This window comes from Brachycentrus maculatus, unplaced genomic scaffold (genome assembly GCF_059751285.1).
Source record: "Brachycentrus maculatus isolate JH-2025_06_01 unplaced genomic scaffold, ASM5975128v1 h1tg000086l, whole genome shotgun sequence".
NCBI lineage: Eukaryota > Metazoa > Arthropoda > Insecta > Trichoptera > Brachycentridae > Brachycentrus > Brachycentrus maculatus.
Genome location: NW_028280840.1, coordinates 2,307,709 through 2,330,000, shown reverse-complemented (window position 1 = coordinate 2,330,000; position 22,292 = coordinate 2,307,709). Strand labels below are relative to the sequence as shown.

The window sequence follows — 22,292 nt, the reverse complement described above, 5'->3', positions numbered from 1 at the left end:
TGCTTCGTATAATTATAAAAGTAGATTATTCGTCTCAATTGAGAAATCTTTTGTAAATAAATTAATGTTTTTTTTATCATTATTATGAAAAACATATGAACGTGAGTACAAGGTAAGCATTTTCAGTCACGTTAATATCCCAGTACAAAAAAAATTATACGGCGGAAAAAGCAATTTTAACATGAAATTTCAGACAATAAAGCTGGGTATGCATATTACTGATTCCGGTCACATCAAAACACGAATAATATGTACTGCTAACTCGTATTATTTAAACACTGGAAGAAAGTTATGAGAAATAAGTTGTTTTTACAGCTTCCACTTTTTATTCAGGGTTAACTACGCATGAGAAATGTTTTTTTGGATAATGAAAAACGTGGTTTTTCTAATAGTAGCATATACATATTTTCTAAAAAGCTCGCTTATTAGGTACAAAAGATAACGTTATTCCAGTATTGACTTTCTGATTTCTTATAAATTTTGTTTAATTATTTTTGAAAACTTATATGAAATAATGAACTAAATTAAATTCAATAAAAAAATCATAACAATTGACATGGATATGTTTAAAAAAAAATTCTCATATTTTATAATTACTTTAGAAAATATTTCTTTAGTTCACAAATCATTTATTTGAACCGTTTATCCCTATTGCGCATTAATTGTGAACATGGTATCGCATGGGATTGACGCGATGTTAACTTGATCGTCAATTATATAAAAGCTGGGTGAGGTTTGAAATATATTTGATGACATACAGATAACGTAATCGAATAAACGGGCTTACAATGAAGAACATCAATGTTGTATGGAAAAAGTGTAGATAGAGAAGTAGGTACTATCAGTTATAAAAATAAATGAATGGAAGTAACAGCAATGGCCAGGGCACCAGGAGTTTCATACCCATGCATCCAGTGGCGTCCGTTCTATATGGGCTTGTAAGCAGTGCTTATACTATTTTACTGGAAAATAAAATAATGAGACTGGGAGTGTAAAAATTATGCCCATTTTATTTTAAACAAACTTAAAAAAATGGTTTATCGATTATTTATCTATTAGATGATGCCATGGCGCGCCGTGGCATAGTTAGGTAGATGCATCACCGGAAAACTGGCATGGGGGTTCGATTTCTGCCCATTGTAAATTAAATAAAAAATATTTATTTGTAAGTAGTCTGAATGTTTGTCATGTATTTTTTTCATTAAACTATCCCAAATATCCTACCTACAGACAAGTTTAAAAATAAATAAAGTTCTAATAGGTTATTTCTTGGAAAAAATCAGCTACAAAACACCAATTGAGTGTTGGAACGTGAGTAGAGTGAGCCGCCTGTGGTAAGCATTTTCAAATAATACTAAGAAACCCGCTGTTTTCCTACTGCTTACTCTGTTTAAAAACTGTGGATTTACAGCTCACAAGATATTGCTCTTTTGTGCTCATATGGAGTCTGTTCAGATAACGTTTAAGATTGGTGTATGATTGGAGTAAATCAATTTTACTGTTGACATGAAAATACATACCACTATGTATCTAGATAATATTAAGAAACGTTTTTATTTTATTAGTAATTTCCAAAAACACGCATTGTACGAACATTGTCAAAACATGAAACATTTCAATCTTTGGTATTTACATAAAATTTAGCGAATCGCTTGTACAAATAGAATATACAAAAACGATACTTGTTTTATTTTGTTATTGTATTTACATTATTTTCTTCTTGCTTTGTAATTTCTCAAAAACATATTTCTTATTCTATTGCTTAATTAACCAGAGTATTCTCTTTTTTAATACATTAAAAAAATGTTTCGAACAAGTAAAAATTTTAAAATAAAAATAAAAGGTTTATTCTTGGACAAAAAGCAATTTTTTTTGCCGAAAATACCATATTACGAATGATCATTATAAAGTCATGTTACATTATTGTTTATGGCATATCTATTGTAATCATGCTTGAGACATTAACGTTGTTATACTGACAGAACATGTAATAATTTATTCAAAAATAAAAATATTGTTTGTTTGGAAAGACATCACATTAAACAATTATATTTTCAATTTCATGTTTTTTTAAGTAAATGTTATACAACCTTAACAATGTAAATAAATGAACACATTATTTTAGAATGAAAAATATTAGAAATAAGTGTTTTTTTTCTTTCTATTCGCAATGCGTGGCTTAGTTAGTTTATAAACTAGACCATAGAGTTCAGAAAGATGATATAAATTGTATTAAATAAATTTTTTTATGTTGTTATTAACTGTTGTCTTTGTTACCACTGATAAAAAAGGTAAATAAATAAATAAAAATAATAAACAGCTTCTACTTTCTCTTCATCTTTCAAGGTCTTATAGACAGAACTCCAAAATTTAGACTAGCTTCACATACGTTGTTCAAAAATGATGCGGAATGCATCGAAACACGTGTCAAATTACATTTTAAGAAAAAGTGGTATTAACCGAGTAAAACTTTAAAAAAATATATTACTTAGATAAAGTTGTTGATTAGATAAAACCTTGAATAGGTACATGAAGGTACTTACCGTCATAACACAGAGGGGCGTTACGTAGAGGAGGGCAAAATTGATCATATCAAAAGCTTCCGAATCGAACTTCTTTCTTTGGGATATGCAAATGGTTTCCAACTGGCCATCTTCCAGAACATTAGTTATTGTCTTGATCCAGATAAATTTGGGGGCACTGTATAGAGCGCTTGTAAGCCAGACTCCGACTATCACCATCTGGAAAAAAATACATGTAATGAATAATCGTGACTAATTACCGATTTTTTATCTTCCGGAAATCAAAGATTATAAAAAAAAGTTCACAAAGAACTCTTATTTTTCTTAAATATACTCTACAAATATAATAAAAAATAGATTAAAGGAAATCCTAATTAAATTTGTTTTAAAACATTTAGAAATAATGTCTCAAATATGGTAAAGTGGGCTCAAACCTACAATTTCTGACTCAGAGTACGCGACACTAACCATTGGACCACAACTCGATGATCACACAATTCATTGTTAAATTTTGTGGATAATAAGATACTTGTCACAAATAAGAGAAAAATAATTTTATAAATGCTTGGTTTTAAACAACAAGAAAGCGATCCAAATATTGACAATTCTCAAGATTCAAGTTAAACTATAATTATTAACAAAAACGCTTGAATATACCGAAATCATTTTATGTTATTGAGGATTTTTACACTTTATATAAAATTTTAATATATAATTAATATGATAATAAATCTAGTACAAATTCTTCTAGCTCTTATTCACACCCGTTGGTGTGTGGTTTGTAGGGCACTGCTTCATTTTGACGCAGTGTTATCTTAATCGTTAATTGCATGAAGACAAACAATTAACGAGAGAGCAAGAGAGTGACATTATAAGAGTGAAACTTATCCAAAAAAAGTAAATCATTTCGAATATATTTTTTCACATATTTTTTAGCATCATATGAATCAAAATAATTAAAATGTTTACTTTTAAGATAAACGATTTTCGGAAACGTTTTATTTTTAATGTCAATAAGTTTACGTATTGAGTTTTGTACCAATATTTGAAGATAAAAAATCCTTATTTATTGTAACTGCAGACAGTTGGTAGAATTCCATATTTGATTGTTGGGTAATATGTATAACCAAAATAAAACAAGGTTTTTGTTGGATTGAATTCTACATTTATTTATGTATATCTTAATACGTGACGCGTTTCGTCTTCTTAGGACATTATCAAACACACACACACAGAGTGTTTGATAATGTCCTAAGAAGACGAAACGCGTCACGTATTAAGATATACATAAATAAATGTAGAATTCAATCCAACAAAAACTTTGTTTTATTTTGGATATGTTACCCAACAATAAAAAATCTTCCCCAATAAGTTGAGATAATCGGTTTTACGAATATAACACTCGTACTAATGTACAATATTGTAAGTCACTATCATTTTAAATGACATAGTGCTTATTCATGATGATGTCAAATCCAATAATATATCAGTGATAGTCAAAAAGAGCCTGGAATAATCGTTTTTAGTTCAAGGGCCAATAATGAATAATTGATTCTAAAATTTAAATAAATTGCGGTAAGATGAAATATAATGCAGATGACGAAAACCACTAGACACTTTAAAAAAAATCAAGTCAATTACTATCTTTATTTCAAAATAATGAAATGCGAATCTAGTCTTTCATCAGTTACAATCTTTAATAATAATTTAAGAAAACATATAGAAAATATAAATTTTTACTTTCAATTCGTATTTGCTTATTCTGATTTCTAGAAGTCTGCTAGAAAAGGCAAAAAAGCTTAAATTAGATTCAAAATATTTAAAAAAATACATTTCATCAAAAGAATCGCAAAATAACATGCAGATTGAAAACGAGAAGAATTTATTTAAAAGAAATACTTTAAATATACAAAGTCATTATGAAATAATAATTTCTTTCACATATATTTATGTGAAAAATATAAAAAAATTGTTATTTTATTATTTAAAATGCAGTTTCACCAAAAATATCGGTACAAAACTTAAATCTAATATTTAACATAGTCAATTTTATTCGATGCGATCGAACGCAATATCACCCTAAATTATTTTAAAATTTAGGTATATGTATTTATATATTCAAATGTTAAAATATAAAAATATATTTTAAACATTTAAATAAAAAATAAAAATGAGAAAGCAAATCAAAACTTGTATGTATACAAATATGACAAAAAAAACAAAAAATCAGTATGACAATCTGAATTCATCATCCTAGGAAAAAATATCTGTTTAAGCCAGGATTTTATCTTGTGTCTTCTAAAGCCCAGTCACTTAATTTAACACCCAAGCAATGCAGTAACTTACATAAACTACATAAATAATTTAATAAAATGGTAAGTCATGAGGTAAAAGCGAACATGATCTCTTTTCTTGATTTATTTTCGCTTTCACAGGATTTTTTTTCTATCTAAATTATCCGCCAACTCCAATTAACTTGAAATCCATGGTAAAGAAAAATAGCGATCTGGACCAAACGAAATGGCGGGCCATATCCGGCTCGCGTGCCGGAAATTGTCTATACATGGTGTAACAGATTCAGTGATCCGCATAACATATTATTACATTAAGACTCACACCATAGAACTCCAGGCCTTGACAAAACGAGTTAGCAAATTTACATACCAAAGACAATGGTAAGAGGGACCGTAATAAGTTTTACAGTGATTGATTGAACAGTTTATTATTTCTACGTATGTGGGAGCTTTAAATGAAATAATTTGCGATGAAGATGATAAATCACGTATTATTTACTTCAGGCATGATTTCGAGGATACTACGGATACATCGATCTATTTTTATTCATTTCAAATCCTCATCTGCACCTGATGGTGCATAAGGCACTGCATCATATAAACACAGTGTTATTTTTATCTTTAACATATGAAGGATAGGTGATCAGCCCTCTGCTTCAGGTAACAGTCCAGGGTAATGTTGAATATATATTAGAGTAAATCACTTATATTTATTTGACCTCCCCTGGGAATCGAACCCAGGATCACCAATAGGGTAGCCTAGCGCACTGACCGTTACACTACAGCGGCGGACAAAAACCATTTTAACCGAAACATTATTCAATTATTCCGTATTTTTATTCACTAAAAATATAAATTGTTAAAATTAAGTGTTATAGAAAATTAACTCGGGAAGAAACGTGATTTTTTTAAACATTATTAAAATGCTCGTAAAATAAATATTGAATTACTCGCATGAATCACCCTGTACCATAATTTCTATATAATTTCTTAATAAAGCGTGACCGTGTCAAGGCGTGACAGAGCGTTGATTTTTCTTAATAAAGCGTAACCACCGCGTCATGGCGTGATAAAGCGTTAATTTTACCATATTGACAAAACTTTACAATCTCGGCGTGATACAGCGTTGATTTACTTGATAAAATGTTACTATTGCGTCTCGGCGTGATAAAACGATGATTTTATTGATAAAACTTTACGATCTCGGAGTGATAAAGCGTTGATTACCTTGATAAAACGTTACAATCGCGTCTCTGCGTGATAAAGCGTTGAATTGAAAACAAAGCGTTAGAACCGCATCTTGGCTCGGCAACCCCAGCACAAGAAAGTATGACAAAAACGTGTTTGGAAAGGGGTTGAATAAGGATATTGGGAGTCTCTGAGAAGGAAATTTATAATATTATATTTTACCTCAATATGTTAATAATTAATATAATATTGTATTAAGCGCTTCATTTAACTTTGGTAGAAATAAGATGGATCTTGTGTTCTGAAACCACTTTGTAAACTATTTGGTATGTTTTGTAGACAGAGTACTTAAAAAGGCAATATATCAATTAAAACGTTTCCCGTAAGGTACACTACAAAATACTTTCATGAACGAAAATCTCCACACATACATATACTCGTGGATATAAAAATATATGTAATAGTGTGTGGCCATATTATTAGGGACACTTCGAGTTTCCTGTAATTTTCATTATTAAATGATTTTTTTTAAATGATTGGGGTGCTTTATTTAGCATTTAGAAATAATATTATCAAGGATTTAATAATACCAATATATTTTTATCATAAAAAAGTGATTATTCAAAAATTTCAGAAAAATCTTAATTTTTAGTAATAACACCCTTTGCTGCGATTACAACCTCCAAACGTCAAGGCATGGTTTTTAATGTAGATTTTTGCATTTTGCCAGAGATAAAGATTATGATGCCATACTCTGATTAGAGTTTCTATCATTTTCCGCTTGGTGGTGATGACTTCTTTAGCAATCCCACGTTTCGTTAGTTCCCAAAGGTTTTCAATGGGGTTTATAAGAAGCAGACCTATAATATTTTACCATAATTGAAAAAATATATATATTTTTATCTTCTTACTTTATTATGCGAATACAAGTCAAAATATCCAATTCCAGTCCGAAACAGTCATATTCTGGTGTTCTCTGGCCCATAGGAGTCGTTTTTTCTTTATGGCCTCAGTCAGGGGTAGTTTTTTGGTTGAACGTCGACCCATTAGATTTACCTCAACTAACCGTCTCCGAACTGTCCTTTTGGAGACGTTGATTCCTTCATCGTTTATCAACGTAGTTAGACAATCAACATATTTTTTACGATTTTGGAAATAGATGTCCCTGATTTTATGGTCACCACGCGGAGTGGTGATCCTTTTTCTGCCACTTTTCCGACGCGGGCTCCTTCTAGAGGCAGGTTTTTTTCAATTTTTCTTTTTATCCGGTTGATTCCTGACTTCAAAACATATGTTAGTGCTGCTATCTCTCTCTTGGAACATGTGGAATGAAGTAGTAAGGTTTTTATTTCCCTACATTTTCTTGGAGATATGTCTGAATATTTAATATTAATACTACTTAAATTTAGAATATTATGGTTCCAGTCAAACTAAATTGAATTTAATCTAAAAATAAATTGAAATAAACTTGTTAAATTGGCAAAACTTTAAACAATACCACCGTTTTTATAGTCAAGAACTCCAAAAACTTGGTTTGAAAAAATGTTAACTGAGCTCACACCAACACCATTTTTCACTAATTAACACCCAAATTAGAAAAAACCTTACTTCATTAATATTTTACAGTATTGCCACAGTTTAAAGACAATAGTAATGATACTAGCAACAAGAATACAAAATAAAAATTTATTGAAACGAATTTATTTGATTACAAATTCATTTAAACTTGATAATTACAAAAAACGAAAGTGTCTCTCAATAAATACATATATATGTATATATATATATATATATATATATATATATATATATATATATATATATATATATATATATATATATATATATATATATATATAACGTGGTAATATTTTTCTTTTGTAAATTGCGTGTAAATAATATGTAAAGTGGGTGTATAATAATAAAATAAACAATGTGTTGCTTTGTAATTAAAGTTTATTCTTAATTTATCTTTATAATAATTTTTATATCTATCTATCTATCTATCTTTCTGATTCTGACAGTTATTTTTTCCTATCGGATCTCTTTTGTTTAATTCTGTGCGACGCATGCGACATCTGTGGTAGAACTGTTTTATGTAGGTACTTTTTGTAAGTACTTAATAAAATGTATAGGTAGGTACCTAGTTATTTTATTACATCTCCCCCCTTGGGGAAGAAAATTCATAGTAAAATTTTCACTCGTCCTCCGGATCATCTCCTTGAAGTGAAGGGACTGGTATAAGTTTAGTGATATGATAAAGGTTTGATTTTATTTTTTTGTGACCTGTATCAATTCTGTATATTGAGTTAGAAATTTTTTCAATAATTTTATAAGGTCCAATTTTTAGTTCATCCAATTTTTTTCTGTTTAGCTTGTTTCCATTTTCCACATACACCATGTCTCCTACGTTGAATTCGCAGCCTATTCTATTTTTGTCAAATAATGTTTTATTGTAATTATGTGATTTTATTGTATTTTCAAGCGCTATTTTCCTGTCTCTAATCCAGTCATTATTAGATTTTCCTTGTTTTAATTCGTTGGGTAAAATATTTAAATCTGTACCATATAAAAGATAACTTGGGGAAAAGTCAGTGACTGAGTGATTAGTATTATTATATTTACTAACACATTCTTGAGCTATTGTGGTCCATGCTCTTCTTTTCCCTTTTTCATTTATTTTGCATCTGATTTTGTTCACCAATGTTTGATTCAGCCTTTCATTTAGGCCATTTGAGAATGGTGCATTTACTGCAGTGAAGATTATTGGGATCCGCTTGTCATTTAAGAATTCCTTGAATTCTTTCGAGTTTATTCCTGGGTATTGGTCGGTGAGAAGCATACCGATATCCTCGGTTTCTGTTATTTTCATGACTAGTTTTATAAAATCATTTGCATTCTGAGTTTTCGAGGTTAAAATAAATGCGTATCTTGTAAAGTGATCCACTAAGAGATGTAGATATTTTTTCGTTGATCTTGAACCTCCTAAACCTCCAATTGTGTCTAAAGATATTATTTCAAAAGGCTTTGTGGCCGGGCCTAGATGAGACATAAATCCAAATTTCTTTTGTCCTCTTGATTTATTTTTAATACAAATTTCACAATTTCTACAAATTGTTTTTATGTTTTTCGTCAAATTTTTGGCTGCGTAATGTGGACTAATAGTCTTTTGCATTTGTCCAATTCCAATATGGCATAGGTTTTCATGTATGTCTTTTATGATTTCGATGCTAAACGGTTCTGAAAGAATTATTTTTTCTTTTTTCTTGACCTTTTTAAAATAGACATTGTTTTTTTCAATCCATTTGTTTTTTTTCTGTTGAATTCTTTCATTTTTATTCTGATCTCTTAAAATATCTTCTAATTTAACCAAATTTACAACTTTTAATTGTTCATCTGCATTTTCACTCGATTCTAATACTGGATTCCTGCTTAGACAATCTGCTTCTAAATTCTTCTTTCCTGGATTATATTTTATTTCAAATTCATATTGCGATAAATAATATGTTAAATCACCTAACTCTTCATCGGTCCTAGATTTCAGATTCATATTTTCCAAAGGTTTGTGATCTGAATAAACCGTAAATGATTTACCTATTAACCAGTATTGCCAGTATCTTACCGCTTCCTTGATTGCTAAACATTCTAAATATATTGCTTTTTTTTTCTTCTGAGCTTCATTTAGTTTTTTTGAAAAGTATGCCACTGGTTTTTCTCTACCATCGGGCTGCTTTTGTTTCAAAATGGCCCCAACACCTTCTAAAGAAGCATCGGTATAAATGTTGATTGGTAAATCCTGATCAAAAATTTCTAGAACGGGCTGTGAGCAAAGCATGCTTTTTGTTATTTCAAATGCTTTTTGGCATTTATCACACCAAATAAATTTTTGATTTTTCCTTAGTAAGTTATGCAATGGATCTAGTATTATTGCACTCTTTGGTATGTATTCATGGTAAAAGTTTATTTTCCCCAGAAATTGTCTTACATTTTTTATCGTTTTTGGAACAGGAAAATTCTTTATTGAAATCAAATTATCCTTTACTGGTTTTATAGAATTATTTTGAATTATATGACCTAGATATTTTACCAAGTCTGACGCAAATGCGCATTTTGTAAATTTTAACCTGAAACCTTCCGTTTCGATCGCTTCCAGCAACTGTGTTAGATGTTTAATGTGCTCAGCAAAAGTTTTAGAAAATATAAGAATATCATCTATGTAATTAACGGTGAAATCAGTAAGTTTATACTTTCTTAATATGTTACCTAGTATCCTTTGAAAAATTGCTGGTGAGGTCTTCAATCCAAATGGTAGGCAAGTCCATTGGAAATGTCCTTCTTGTGTAACAAATCCCGTCTTTTTTCTGTCTTCGATTCGTAAAGGAATAGACCAAAACGCTGAGTTTATATCTAGTGTTGAAAAAAATTTGCAATTCCTGGTCTTTATCATTAGGTCTTCAATTAAAGGAAATGGTTGAGCTTGAGGCACAACTATTTTATTCAAGTCTCTGAAATCTATACACAGTCTGGATTTTTTGTTTTCCTCTTTTTTAAATGCCAATGTAACAGGTGCAGCAAATGGACTGTAGGATTCTTCTATTAGCTTATTATCCAGTAATTTTGCAATTTGTTTTTCTATCTCCTTTTTATCTTCTACAGTACATCTGTAAGGCCTCTTGCTGCAATATCTGTCTACTAGTAAGTCTATTCTCGCTTCGTATCCACTAACAGTGCCGATATCATATTTGTCTTTTGCAAAAACGGATTTATATTTGCAAATCAGTTCATTTATTTTAGATTTTTGAAATTGATTTAAATGATTTATTTTTATTTCAAAATCTTCTTCTTTTACATGTTCATTATAATTTATTTTGCATTCCTCGCTGTTGTTATTTTCTGTATTTTTAAATTCACTATTTTTAATTTTATATTTTGTAGAAATTTTTTCTACTTTCTTTTTATTTTCATTTTTCAAGCATTGTCTTTGTGTTATTTTTAAGTCTTCATTTTGGATTAGTTTAAATTTTTTTATCATATCTAATCCTATCAAAAAATCATATTTGAAATTTTCTTCATCAATAATATATACATCAACGTTTTTTTCCAATTCAAATATTTTTATTTTCAAAGTCGTCAAACCGTTTGTCTTTTTAACACCATTAATTGTTACTAAATCTGCTTCATTCATATTGTTTCCTTTTCCTTTTAGTTTTAATAACTTAGAATTTATTAGAGAAACATTTGAACCTGAATCGTAAATTCCAAATATTTCAATTTGATCATTTAGTAATAGTTTGACATTTATTAATGGTGTTACTATTCGTTTTTTTGATCGGTTTCGTTTAACTTAGCTTCTATAACTGAATTGTTTACATGTCTGATAGTATTTTTATTATTAAACTTATCATCCTCCTTTGTTCTAAACCAGCACGTTACTTCAGGGTGATATCGAGTTCCCTTATTTAATTTTTCACAAATCTTACATGGACTTTTATCTTTAATTTTACCACTAGTTCTTAGATTTCCATATCTTCTTTGATCCGAAAACCTTTTTTTATTTACAATGTTTTCGTGTTTTTTTACTTCATTGAATAAATCGACTGTATCTTCTAATTTTTCTCTATCAATCTTATTAATTATAAATTCTGGTAAACCAGCCACAATAAGATCTACTAAGGTACCCATGTCGATCGTTCTTCTCATCTCCAACAAAAGTTTTTCCTTCCTTATGGCATAGTCTAACAAGGAACCGTCGTTATATTTAAAAGATAATGCAAACATTACATGGTTCCATCCCTTGTTTGTAAATGTTTTACAAAAGTTGTTTTTCCATACTATCCATTCTGAGTTCATGGAAAATTTTATCATCATCGAACTGTACCAATCTTCACAACTTTTATCCATAAACAATCTTAATATTTCAATTTTTTTCTCATCCGTTGTCACCTCAAAACGTGTACATTCTTTTTCAAAAATATCCATCCACTGGTTTGCATTAGGATTTTTGCTTGTAAATTTTTCAATGATGAACTTCTCTGAAATATCTTTTAAATTTTGATGTTTGCTTACCTGAGCATTTTGTATTAATTTTTCTAGTAAGTTTTCTAATGTTTGAGGAGCAGTATCCATTTTATTTTTATTTTGTTTCTTCATTTTTGATTAACAAAATTGTCGTTTTATAACGTGGTAATATTTTTCTTTTGTAAATTGCGTGTAAATAATATGTAAAGTGGGTGTATAATAATAAAATAAACAATGTGTTGCTTTGTAATTAAAGTTTATTCTTAATTTATCTTTATAATAATTTTTATATCTATCTATCTATCTATCTTTCTGATTCTGACAGTTATTTTTTCCTATCGGATCTCTTTTGTTTAATTCTGTGCGACGCATGCGACATCTGTGGTAGAACTGTTTTATGTAGGTACTTTTTGTAAGTACTTAATAAAATGTATAGGTAGGTACCTAGTTATTTTATTACATATAAATATATATATATATATATATATATATATATATACACCCCTGGACAAAAAAATTTACGAGTCCTCAAAAAAACGAAAATTGACACATAATGAATTATTCTTGATATTTAATAAGTTTTTTTTGTATTGTTTGACATATGTGATGACTACTCGTTACTTCAAGGTTAAAATAAAAGATCCTACTCATGAATTGTACTTGGAAATTGCCATTATATACCAGGTATCAGATTACCCGAACCTTAGAGACCCATAACGGTTCATTTATGGTCGAGTGTTTGTGATGAAATAATAAAAGACATATTTTTTTTCAATTCATATTTAAGAAGTAGGTTCTAATCGCTTTATTTTAAATTAAAGTATTTTACATTAAAACATATTTATAACATTTAAAAATATTTAATACTTAGTGAATTCACCTTTATTTTTTATAACATGTAAAATTCTATTATTTAACGAAGCGTAAAGCGAATCTAAAATTTCTGAAGTTATTTCTTCTTCCCAAACTTGAATCAAGTTTCTTTTTAATTCCTCAATGTTTTTTTATTTTTTTTCCGACTTTTTTCTTCATAATAGCCCATAAATTTTCTATCGGGTTCAAATCAGGACTATTCCCGGGCCACGTCATCGATTTTAAGCCAATTTTATCCTTGAATTCATTGATCTGTAAAACAAACAATAAATTATTTATCAAGTGGTCACAAAATGCATTAAAAAAATAAATATTTGTACTCACAGTGCGGGCTCTATGGCACGGCGCAGAATCGTCCTGAAAAATCGGGTCCGCGGTATACTGCGTAATGTCCTCGATTGTTGGAATAAGATGGTTTTTCAACACTTTTTGTACTGGATGGCATTCATCGTACCTTGTACAAAATTTAGAGGTCCCAAACCGTACGCTGTCATGCACCCCCAAATCATGACGTAGGGTGAATGTTTAACGATTCGAGTGACGCACGACGGATGATATCTTTCCCCAGGTTTTCGTCGAACTATCTTTATGCCGTCTGGACCAAAAAGGTTGAATTTTGATTCACCGGAGAAAATAACATTTTGCCAATCCTCCAAGGTCCAATTCTGGTGCTCCTTCGCCCAATCCAGTCTAGCCTTCTTCATTTTGTTCGTCAGTAATGGTTTCTTTGCGGGTCTTCGTGCTTAGAAACCATGCTCCAACAGCCGCCTGGACACTGTTTTTACTGAAAATGTTGATGTGCTGGTAGACTGCACCTCTGCGTGTATTTCAGATGCCGTTAAAAATCGATCGCGCATAACAATTTTTTTTATTAAGCGATCATCTCGGGCAGATGTCACGCGCCCCCGCCCGCTTTCTTTTTTCCGTTCTATGGATCCAGTTTCTTGGAATTTTTTTAAATAAAAACCTCACTGCACCTTCTGAATACCCAACTCGACGAGATATTTCACAATTAGATATGTTTTGTTGCGACAATGTGATTATTTTGGATTTTATCGCAATCGACATTTTCTTTGCACTTTTCATGATTGTTGTGTTATGTTCACTCAAACGCGGGTAAAACAAGACTGTTTGAGACATTTTTAAATATAAATATTGTAGAAAGGTGACACATAGTGTCCTTAATTTATCGAACAAAAGAAAGAGGTATCGAAAAAGGATTTCTTAGAAAAAGAGTTGAGTAAAGTCAAGGCGTGCGGTAGCAGGTAAACTCGTAAATTTTTTTGTCCTGCGGTGTATATATATATATATATATATATATATATATATATATATATATATATATATATATATATATATATATATATATATATATATATATATATATATATATATATATATATATATATATATATATATATATATATATATATATATATATATATATATATATATATATATATATATATATATATATATATATATATATATATATATATATATATATATATGTAAATATGCATGTTTAAGGTTTGAAAGATATAATAAGTAAATAAATAAACATTTATTTTGTAATATGTTTGATAAATATTAATTTTTTTAAAACTAAGTGAGCTAAATATATATCTTTTTCTAAAAAAAAAATTCTTTTCTTAAGTGTGGATTTAATTAATAACCGTCGTTCAAGTAAGGACTTCTTCGAATAAACTAAGCATCTGACATTAACATCGTTAAAATATCATTTATAAAATCTGAAACTGTTCTTTTGTACGCAATGAAATGAAATTGTATGAATCGGATATTTATTTTTCAATAAACAGGTCAAGGCGTGTCTTTTTAACGCAAAAGACTTCTTTTTATTTCCTTAAGGTTTTATTTGTATATTTAATGAAATATGTTAAAAGCAGCGACTTGGAAGTGTTTCAAAGGTTTAATAATACCTTATAATTATTTTCGTTTGGGTTGCTAACAATCGGAATAAATTGGTTTCACAAAATAAATAAAATTTTGAAATGGTTATGCAATTAAAACATTCAACTAACACTTGAAGATGTACAATATTTTAAACACTAATGATTAACTACGTACATATTTAAGTAAATTAGGATTAATGTTATCATAAAGTTAAAATAACTTTAAAGATTTTTTAATGAAAATGTGATTTTCGGAAGAATAAAAATACATGAATATACCATTTTACAAGTAAATCCGAAGAAATTTATCAAATCATAAAATATTTTCATTTCTTTTAAAGGGAATATCACATTTCTTCCAGGAAAGATATTGGAAAGCAGAAGGGTGGAATGATATTTTTTCCTAGAAAAAGGATACTTATTTTTCTCGACACACAATATATCTTATATTATTATGTCATATCATACATTATTAAAAAATAAACCTCCTCAGAAAAATCATAAACCATATATGCTAGTAGAGTATCGACTCCTTTATAGTTTTCTTCGCTCTTTCAGGTTCATAGTTTTGGAAGGTGGCATATGTTGCTTCCTTCAAACAGGAATTTACTAATTCTTTGTTTAAAATTTTACAGCTAATCGTAAAAACTTGTATGTATGTTTATTCGGATAAGTAGGTATCAGGCTATTTGCTCGAAAACAAAACGAAATATGGAAACGAAACTTTCTCAGATCGATTAATCTTGGATTTCAAGGTCATCATATACATAATTACAGTCAGCTTTTAATATGATTATACCGTTTTTGAAATTCATGTTACTTCAAAAGTTTTTTTAAAAATCATTATCTTTTTATAAAGTATCAAAATTTGATTTTTAAACTGATTTGAAAGAAAGTGCTAAATATTTTGTATTGTTCTAAAAATCTGTGAAAAAATGTGAGTTTTTAAATTAGTTTTGTTTGAAAAAAGTAATGTTTCGATTAGTTTTGTTTTGAATAAAGTGGTTACTCACCCTCAGTCTTGTAGGCGTAAGAATTTGTTTGCAAGTGATCGGATGGATAATGGCGAAATATCTTTCTGTGCATATGACCACCAGGATGAATATAGAAGCGGTGTAACTCAAAGAATGCGTAAACTGGTACATCTTGCACATAAAATCGCCGAATATCCAGCTGTAAAAAAAAAACATTTTTGCATTTTCTCGTACAACAATTATTTGAAATGAAAAAAATTACAAAGAAATAATATTAAAAAATAAAACATTTCGTAATACAGCGAAACCTCTGAAATTCAAACTAATTGGGGCTGTGGTCTGTTCGGATTTGGAAAAATTCGGATTAGCCAAGAAATTTATAATTATTCTTTTTTCAGCATTTATTCTACAGTAGTTACGTTGTACGAATAATCAACATATAAAGTAATATATGACGTTGTTTCTTTTAAGGTATAAACATAAATGTACGTATGTTCATTATTTGCAATTTTTTACATTTCATTTTAACATTACAGTACTTGAGTAGCAATACAGGAACAGTTTTGTTTATTTTAATGACTTTTCAATTATTTCGACTTCGAAATTCCGGGGTTTGGATTTAAAAAGTTTCAATGTAATGTAATTATCTATTAGATAAAAAATGTCATATTGTGTACTGATCATAAATGTTACTTAAATGAATATGGGGACTTAGCTATATTTTATCCCCCATTTTTAACGCTGAGATTGTTTAAGAATATCAGTCAACACTAAGAATATGGTGTGTTCGTCTACATTTCAAAATTATTTTATTTACACTAATAAGCTTATTTTATTTTTCATATAAAAAATATTTTTCTTAATTAGCTCGTAATCTTCTATGTCGACTTGAGCTTAATTCTTTCCTTCTTTCCTCCTTCCCATCCCGCCATGAAAATATTGGTACAGAATGGAATTTTATAACAACTTAATTATGTAAGAATCTTATTTCATATATCTAATAAATATATCTAATAATATTTGATCTAATAAATATCCCTATATTTAAAAAATATCTTGATGATAATATTGACCTTATCCATCGCCTGGAGCGGTTCTAGCACTACAAAATGTGATATATTTTATTTTTGTGCTGAATCATACATGTATTTTCTGACACGTTATATGTTCGACCCGTGTTGGGAGGCATATACGTAACTCCGAGCTAAGCTTTGCTAAATTACCAACTGTGTTCGTCATAGTTGGCGCATGTTGGCCGCTACTAACTTTACCAACACGTTCACCTTTCATATTTGAGTATGGATGGGGAATTCACTATTTAGTACCTTCGTCCAGGGATATTAATTAATATTCCAAAATCTCATAAACGTTACAATCAAACGCGATAACTAATTCACTACACAACGACGTTGGTTGAAATATATTTAGTAGTCCAAGAATAAGAAAAAGAGTTTGTTATACTTTGTGGTAAATTTTGTTAACTTTATAAAAAAAATCTCATATTTTTATTTAATTAATATTTATTTTCCACCACCCCCCCTCCCTAAGAATCAAACCCGGGACCTCCAGCACGGTAGCTAAACACGCTAATGGTTACCGCGCCACGGAAGCGGATAAAAATGATACCAAAAAAAAGTTTAAAAACGTGGTTCGTGTTTTATTATTTTATTATAATGAAAGTTTTTTTTTTAATTTCTTGTAACATTTATTTCTAGTTTAAAAGTATAATTGAACTTGATATATTTCTTACCTCGGCATTAGGTAGATGGACAGGTTTTGTAGAACGCAGAAGACTCCCACACAGAAATCCGCCAGCGCAAGATTGGCAAGAAAAAAGTTCGTGATTGAACGCAGCCGTCGCGAAAGCGTTACCACTAGAATGACGAGGAGGTTACCTAAAAATAAATAACAAATATGAATGTTTGAAAGTTTATTCATTTGTTTCCCTAAAAAAACGAGACGCGTGGGTGAAGATGGGAATTCTTAAAATTCCTACATGCGTTGTCCATCGCTACGTCTTACATTTAGCTCACTCTTTTCAAGAACGTCATAAAAAAACTTAGTAAAATGTATTAAAAATAAATATCAAGCCACTTATTGAACTTTTTACTGTGCAACATAACGTTTTAGGTAAAACCTGAAGGTTTTTTCTCCATTTGAAAAATATTTTGTGTATTTAAAAAAATAATTAAACAATACTTTTTCTTCAAAATACAGAAACAACACTTTCTGCCCTGTAGTGGGTAAATATAATGTTCAAAATATGCAGCTTTTGCTTGTATAAAGTACATTTTTTGGGCATTCCGAAAACATACACAACTGAAAATTGACGATTTTTGATTTATGACGTTGTTGAAAGAAGTGAGCGATATGTTTAAAAAGCGTTAAACACACCGGACCTATCTTTGTAGCCTGCCAAAAGCACCAAAATATGAATTAATTATTTTTGATAACCCTATGCAATTTTTTACTATTTTTTTATTATTATTGTGGTTAATATTTAAAAAAATGTTGGAGCGGATATTAATTTAATTATTTTTCTCTGCATAATAATCAAGGTTACGCGTCAATACAGAATTATTATGTCATAAATTGTACGCAAGCAAGGTATTGTATTAAAATCATGGTTGTTATGAGCTTCTGAATAACAAACATTAATTAATTACTAATGCAATCATGAATTTTAAATTTGAATAAAAAAGGAACTGCTCCAAGAAACCGAATTTTGTATGTTTTCAACTTTAAAACTTTTTTAATCATTGGAGTGTTTTCTCATTATACAGGACAAAATAATCATCCATTTTCTAATTGAATTAAAAACTTGATTAAAATACGGCGTATTCTAAAATATGATGGAAAAATTATAATAATGTTATAGTATATAACCACTCACCTGGATTTTTATGTCTACCGATTTTGAGACGTACCCGTCACCTTCGTCAGGACAATCACTATAGCGCTATTCACACACTTACAACTACACTTATAACTTGCAAGTGTGTGAATTGTGCTATGGTGATGACAGGTAGTATTGCTTGTATGCTGTTGTAGTGATTGTATTGACGAAGAGATGGGTACGCCCCGAAACCGGTAGACATAAAAATCTCGGTGAGTGGCTATATACCAATATTACGAAAAAAAAATTAAACGAAAAAATGACTAACCACAAAGTAAATGCTTTAAATATTAATAATTTCGAGGGTAAAAATTATTTGTTTTTATGACTTACCGAAAAAACAACAACAAAACACGAGGGAGTACAGAGCGATGAATATGGCTCTGACGTCCGTTCTGTCGAAGATATAGTCCTTGGGCAACTCGGCAGAATGATTATTTTCCATTAAGGACTCATTCCAGAAGTGTTCTCCGAGTGCAACTGAATCTGGCACAAAACGTGCATGCAGTGGGCTGCTTTCATTTGTATGCATTGTCTTGGAACTTATATCCGCTTCTTCCGAATAATTATCTTCATTTGTCGCGTCCGCCACTCCAGGATAAATATTTAAGCTCGTTAAATTTTCAGCGGCAATTTCCTCGGGATTTTAACAAATGTAGGATGAAATTGAAGCACTCTGACACTGTTTTCGAATTCAGGGACGCGGAATTATTCACTTGTTAACTGTATCTAGAGGACAAATTAGACTGTTTATATCACATTTGAAATTTAATTTATGAAAATATTTGTCCAGTTTATTTTTACATCCCATATAAAAAAAAAGAATATACCATTTTCATAAACAGTCGCTTAAAAAATATCGAAAAAAATAAAAATACTAGTAAAGTCATGTTATTATGTTCTTAAGCCAGGAATACAATTCTGGCCATGTACTTCGCATGCCTCACGAGACCCTTAATCAAGATTGCCTCTTTTACAAGGCATCAGGCTCCCGCCGCCCTGGACGTCCACTGCTGACGATCCGTCGGCAGTTGTCCTCTGAATTTCGGGACGCGGACCTGACTTGGAAGGATGCAAGAGGGCTGTGGCCAACAGAAGAGCCTGGAGCCAATTTGTGGATTATTTGTAAGAATTATACAATTTGGATATGCTCCACATGGAAGGTGGATATGGTTAAGTAGTAGAAGTAATTGTCATTATTTTTAGGAAAAATGTTTTTAATACTTATAAGGTTCCTCATAAGTATTTTTTTAAAATACTTATAAGGAATTCGCTTTATGAATTAATTTATGAATTCTGATTAATAACTTTGTAAAAAAAAGAAAAAATACTCCGATTGATTTGATAAGGTCATGGTTGTCAAGTATTCTTTAAACTTGAGATTAAATTTCCAATTGAAGTGTCATTTTACAATCCAGAATGGTTTAATGTGACCAACATAACATTTCCGTAGATAGTAGCTTAGAAAAGTTTAACATGTAATCCATATAACTTTGTGGAATCGATTTATAACTATGAATAAAATAGAGACCCATTGAGGTACATTTATTTAAAAATAGCTATCAAACTTTGGTCAGGGAGGAAGAGTAGCGAAGAGAGCGATTATTACCATTTTGTGTAACATTCTGAAACAAAGTAATACACCCACTATGTTTTGAAGCAAAGAAATAAATGTTTTAATACATGCAAAGATTAATTAATCTATTTTTAACCATTTTACTATTTTCTCCGGCTAAATGATCAATATTTTTATGAGAATTTATAAAAGATCATTAAGTAAATATAACTAACTAACTAACTAACCATCACGCCACTTCCCAGCAGGGGTAGGCAGAGAGAATCGAACGCCACACCACTCTGTCTTTGCAAACATTCTTTGCCTCTTCTACATTCATGCATCTCCTCATACATACCCGACGATTATTACGACTCCTGACCCGGCCGCTTTCAAGTATTTGACATACCTGATTGTGCCAAGTTTTCCTCGGTCGTCCTCTGCTTCTTTTTCCAACTACATTCGCCTCATAAATTTGTTTAACCGTTTTTTCTATATTTATTGTATCTTTTATTATATCTTCTATTCATGAAAGTCCCTTTTTTCTGTATCATATGAACAATGGGCTGTATGTACTAATAATGAATATTATTTTAGTATTCGTGTATTAACTTTTAAAAAATTTCATCATTTACGCACGATGAAACCTGTACGTTTCGCTATACACGGGGTAAATTTTCACCAAAAATCAAGTCACTGTTCCTTTTGTGTATTCTGTGATTGCTGAATTTCAAAAACAATTTTTTTTTATCACGTTGAATATTTTGAAGAAAATTAAATAACTTCATTAAAATATACAAACAAGAGAAACGAAAATCACATTTTAGAATGTACAAACGTATAAATGTAGAAATAAATAAACTTGTTTCTACAATAAAGAAATATATAGATAAATGTAAATAAAAAATTTCATTTAAATTTTACTAAGTAAATGCCACTGTTTCTTAAAATCTAACATGACACGTGTTGCATTCCGTATCAATTAAATATCGTTTCACAACAAATTTCAAGAAAAAGTGGTGTTTACTAAGGTAAATTAAAAATGGATAGATTTTACTTCTATGTAACTGCCGAATCAAAAAAAAAATTCGCTCGTTCAAAATCTTAAATTATCTTAAGTAATTTAAAGGTTGATACGATGTTGCATTTAAATGCACGCATTTTTTATCAGTATTTTACCCGTGACACGTGAAAACTTGTTTTGTTTGACGAAAACATTTTTAATGTAAAAGCATGCATTTGCAAGTAGGTAGTAATAACATAATGCTGCTACTTTACTCCGTTTAATTAAAAAAAACATGTTGACAAAAATAGCTGTCAGCTTCCAAAAAAGTTATCGTGTGCTTTGGGTATGTTAGGAAACATCAAGAATATTCAAGTTTTTGGTAATTAGGAATCGATAATACTTATATTTGAACTAACCTAATATAATAAGGCGATGAGTAATTCGCTCGAAATTCTTGTTTCCCTTGAATTTATTTTATAGAATAAAAAAAAACGTGAGGAAGTTCTAGGAAAAGGTTATTAGTGTTTTATGAAAACAATGGAAGAGGATTAGGAATATTATACTATAATATTCATCGTTAATTTTGTATATTAATAGTCAAAATTATACAAAATGAACTAATGATAAGGAGGGTGTTATATTACCATACCAAAAAATCACTATGATTTTTTAAAATAAATTATACTTTACATCAAGAAAAAAAGGAGGATGGTAAGTCTATAGCTCTAGGGATTGCATGACCATGCTTGGAAAAGTTGGTGTAAGATAAACTACTGTCAATATGAACGAGACTCTAAGGGGAAAATGTGTGTAATGTGAAATGAGAATGAAATATTAAATTGATCAATTTTCAGGTATCGCTTAACGTGTTCTACCTACTCATACATACACTTATATAAATAAAGTCGTGACCGTAAAAGATCCTGTACGTTTGGGTGAAATCATGTTCAAAGTTTCAGACAAATAATATGAATATACAAATATACAAATATATGTATACGAGATATGAGGACCGCAAGCCATAATGCAAAGAACAAGAATAATAGAAACGAA

General features: G+C 29.8%; 1 protein-coding gene across 1 annotated transcript in view; it reads right to left on the bottom strand.

Annotated features, from left to right (window-relative positions):
• LOC148310876 (trissin receptor-like) overlaps positions 1–22,292 on the bottom strand; it is a 91,408-nt gene that overhangs the window by 40,540 nt on the left and 28,576 nt on the right. Inside the window, exons 2-5 of the mRNA XM_088257632.1 lie at positions 19,012–19,407; positions 17,533–17,677; positions 15,822–15,981; positions 2,544–2,741 (exon numbers count right to left, since the gene is read on the bottom strand). Coding sequence (XP_088113758.1) covers positions 2,544–2,741; positions 15,822–15,981; positions 17,533–17,677; positions 19,012–19,210 — 702 coding nt within the window. The 5' untranslated portion in view covers positions 19,211–19,407. The remainder of the gene's footprint in view (positions 1–2,543; positions 2,742–15,821; positions 15,982–17,532; positions 17,678–19,011; positions 19,408–22,292) is intronic.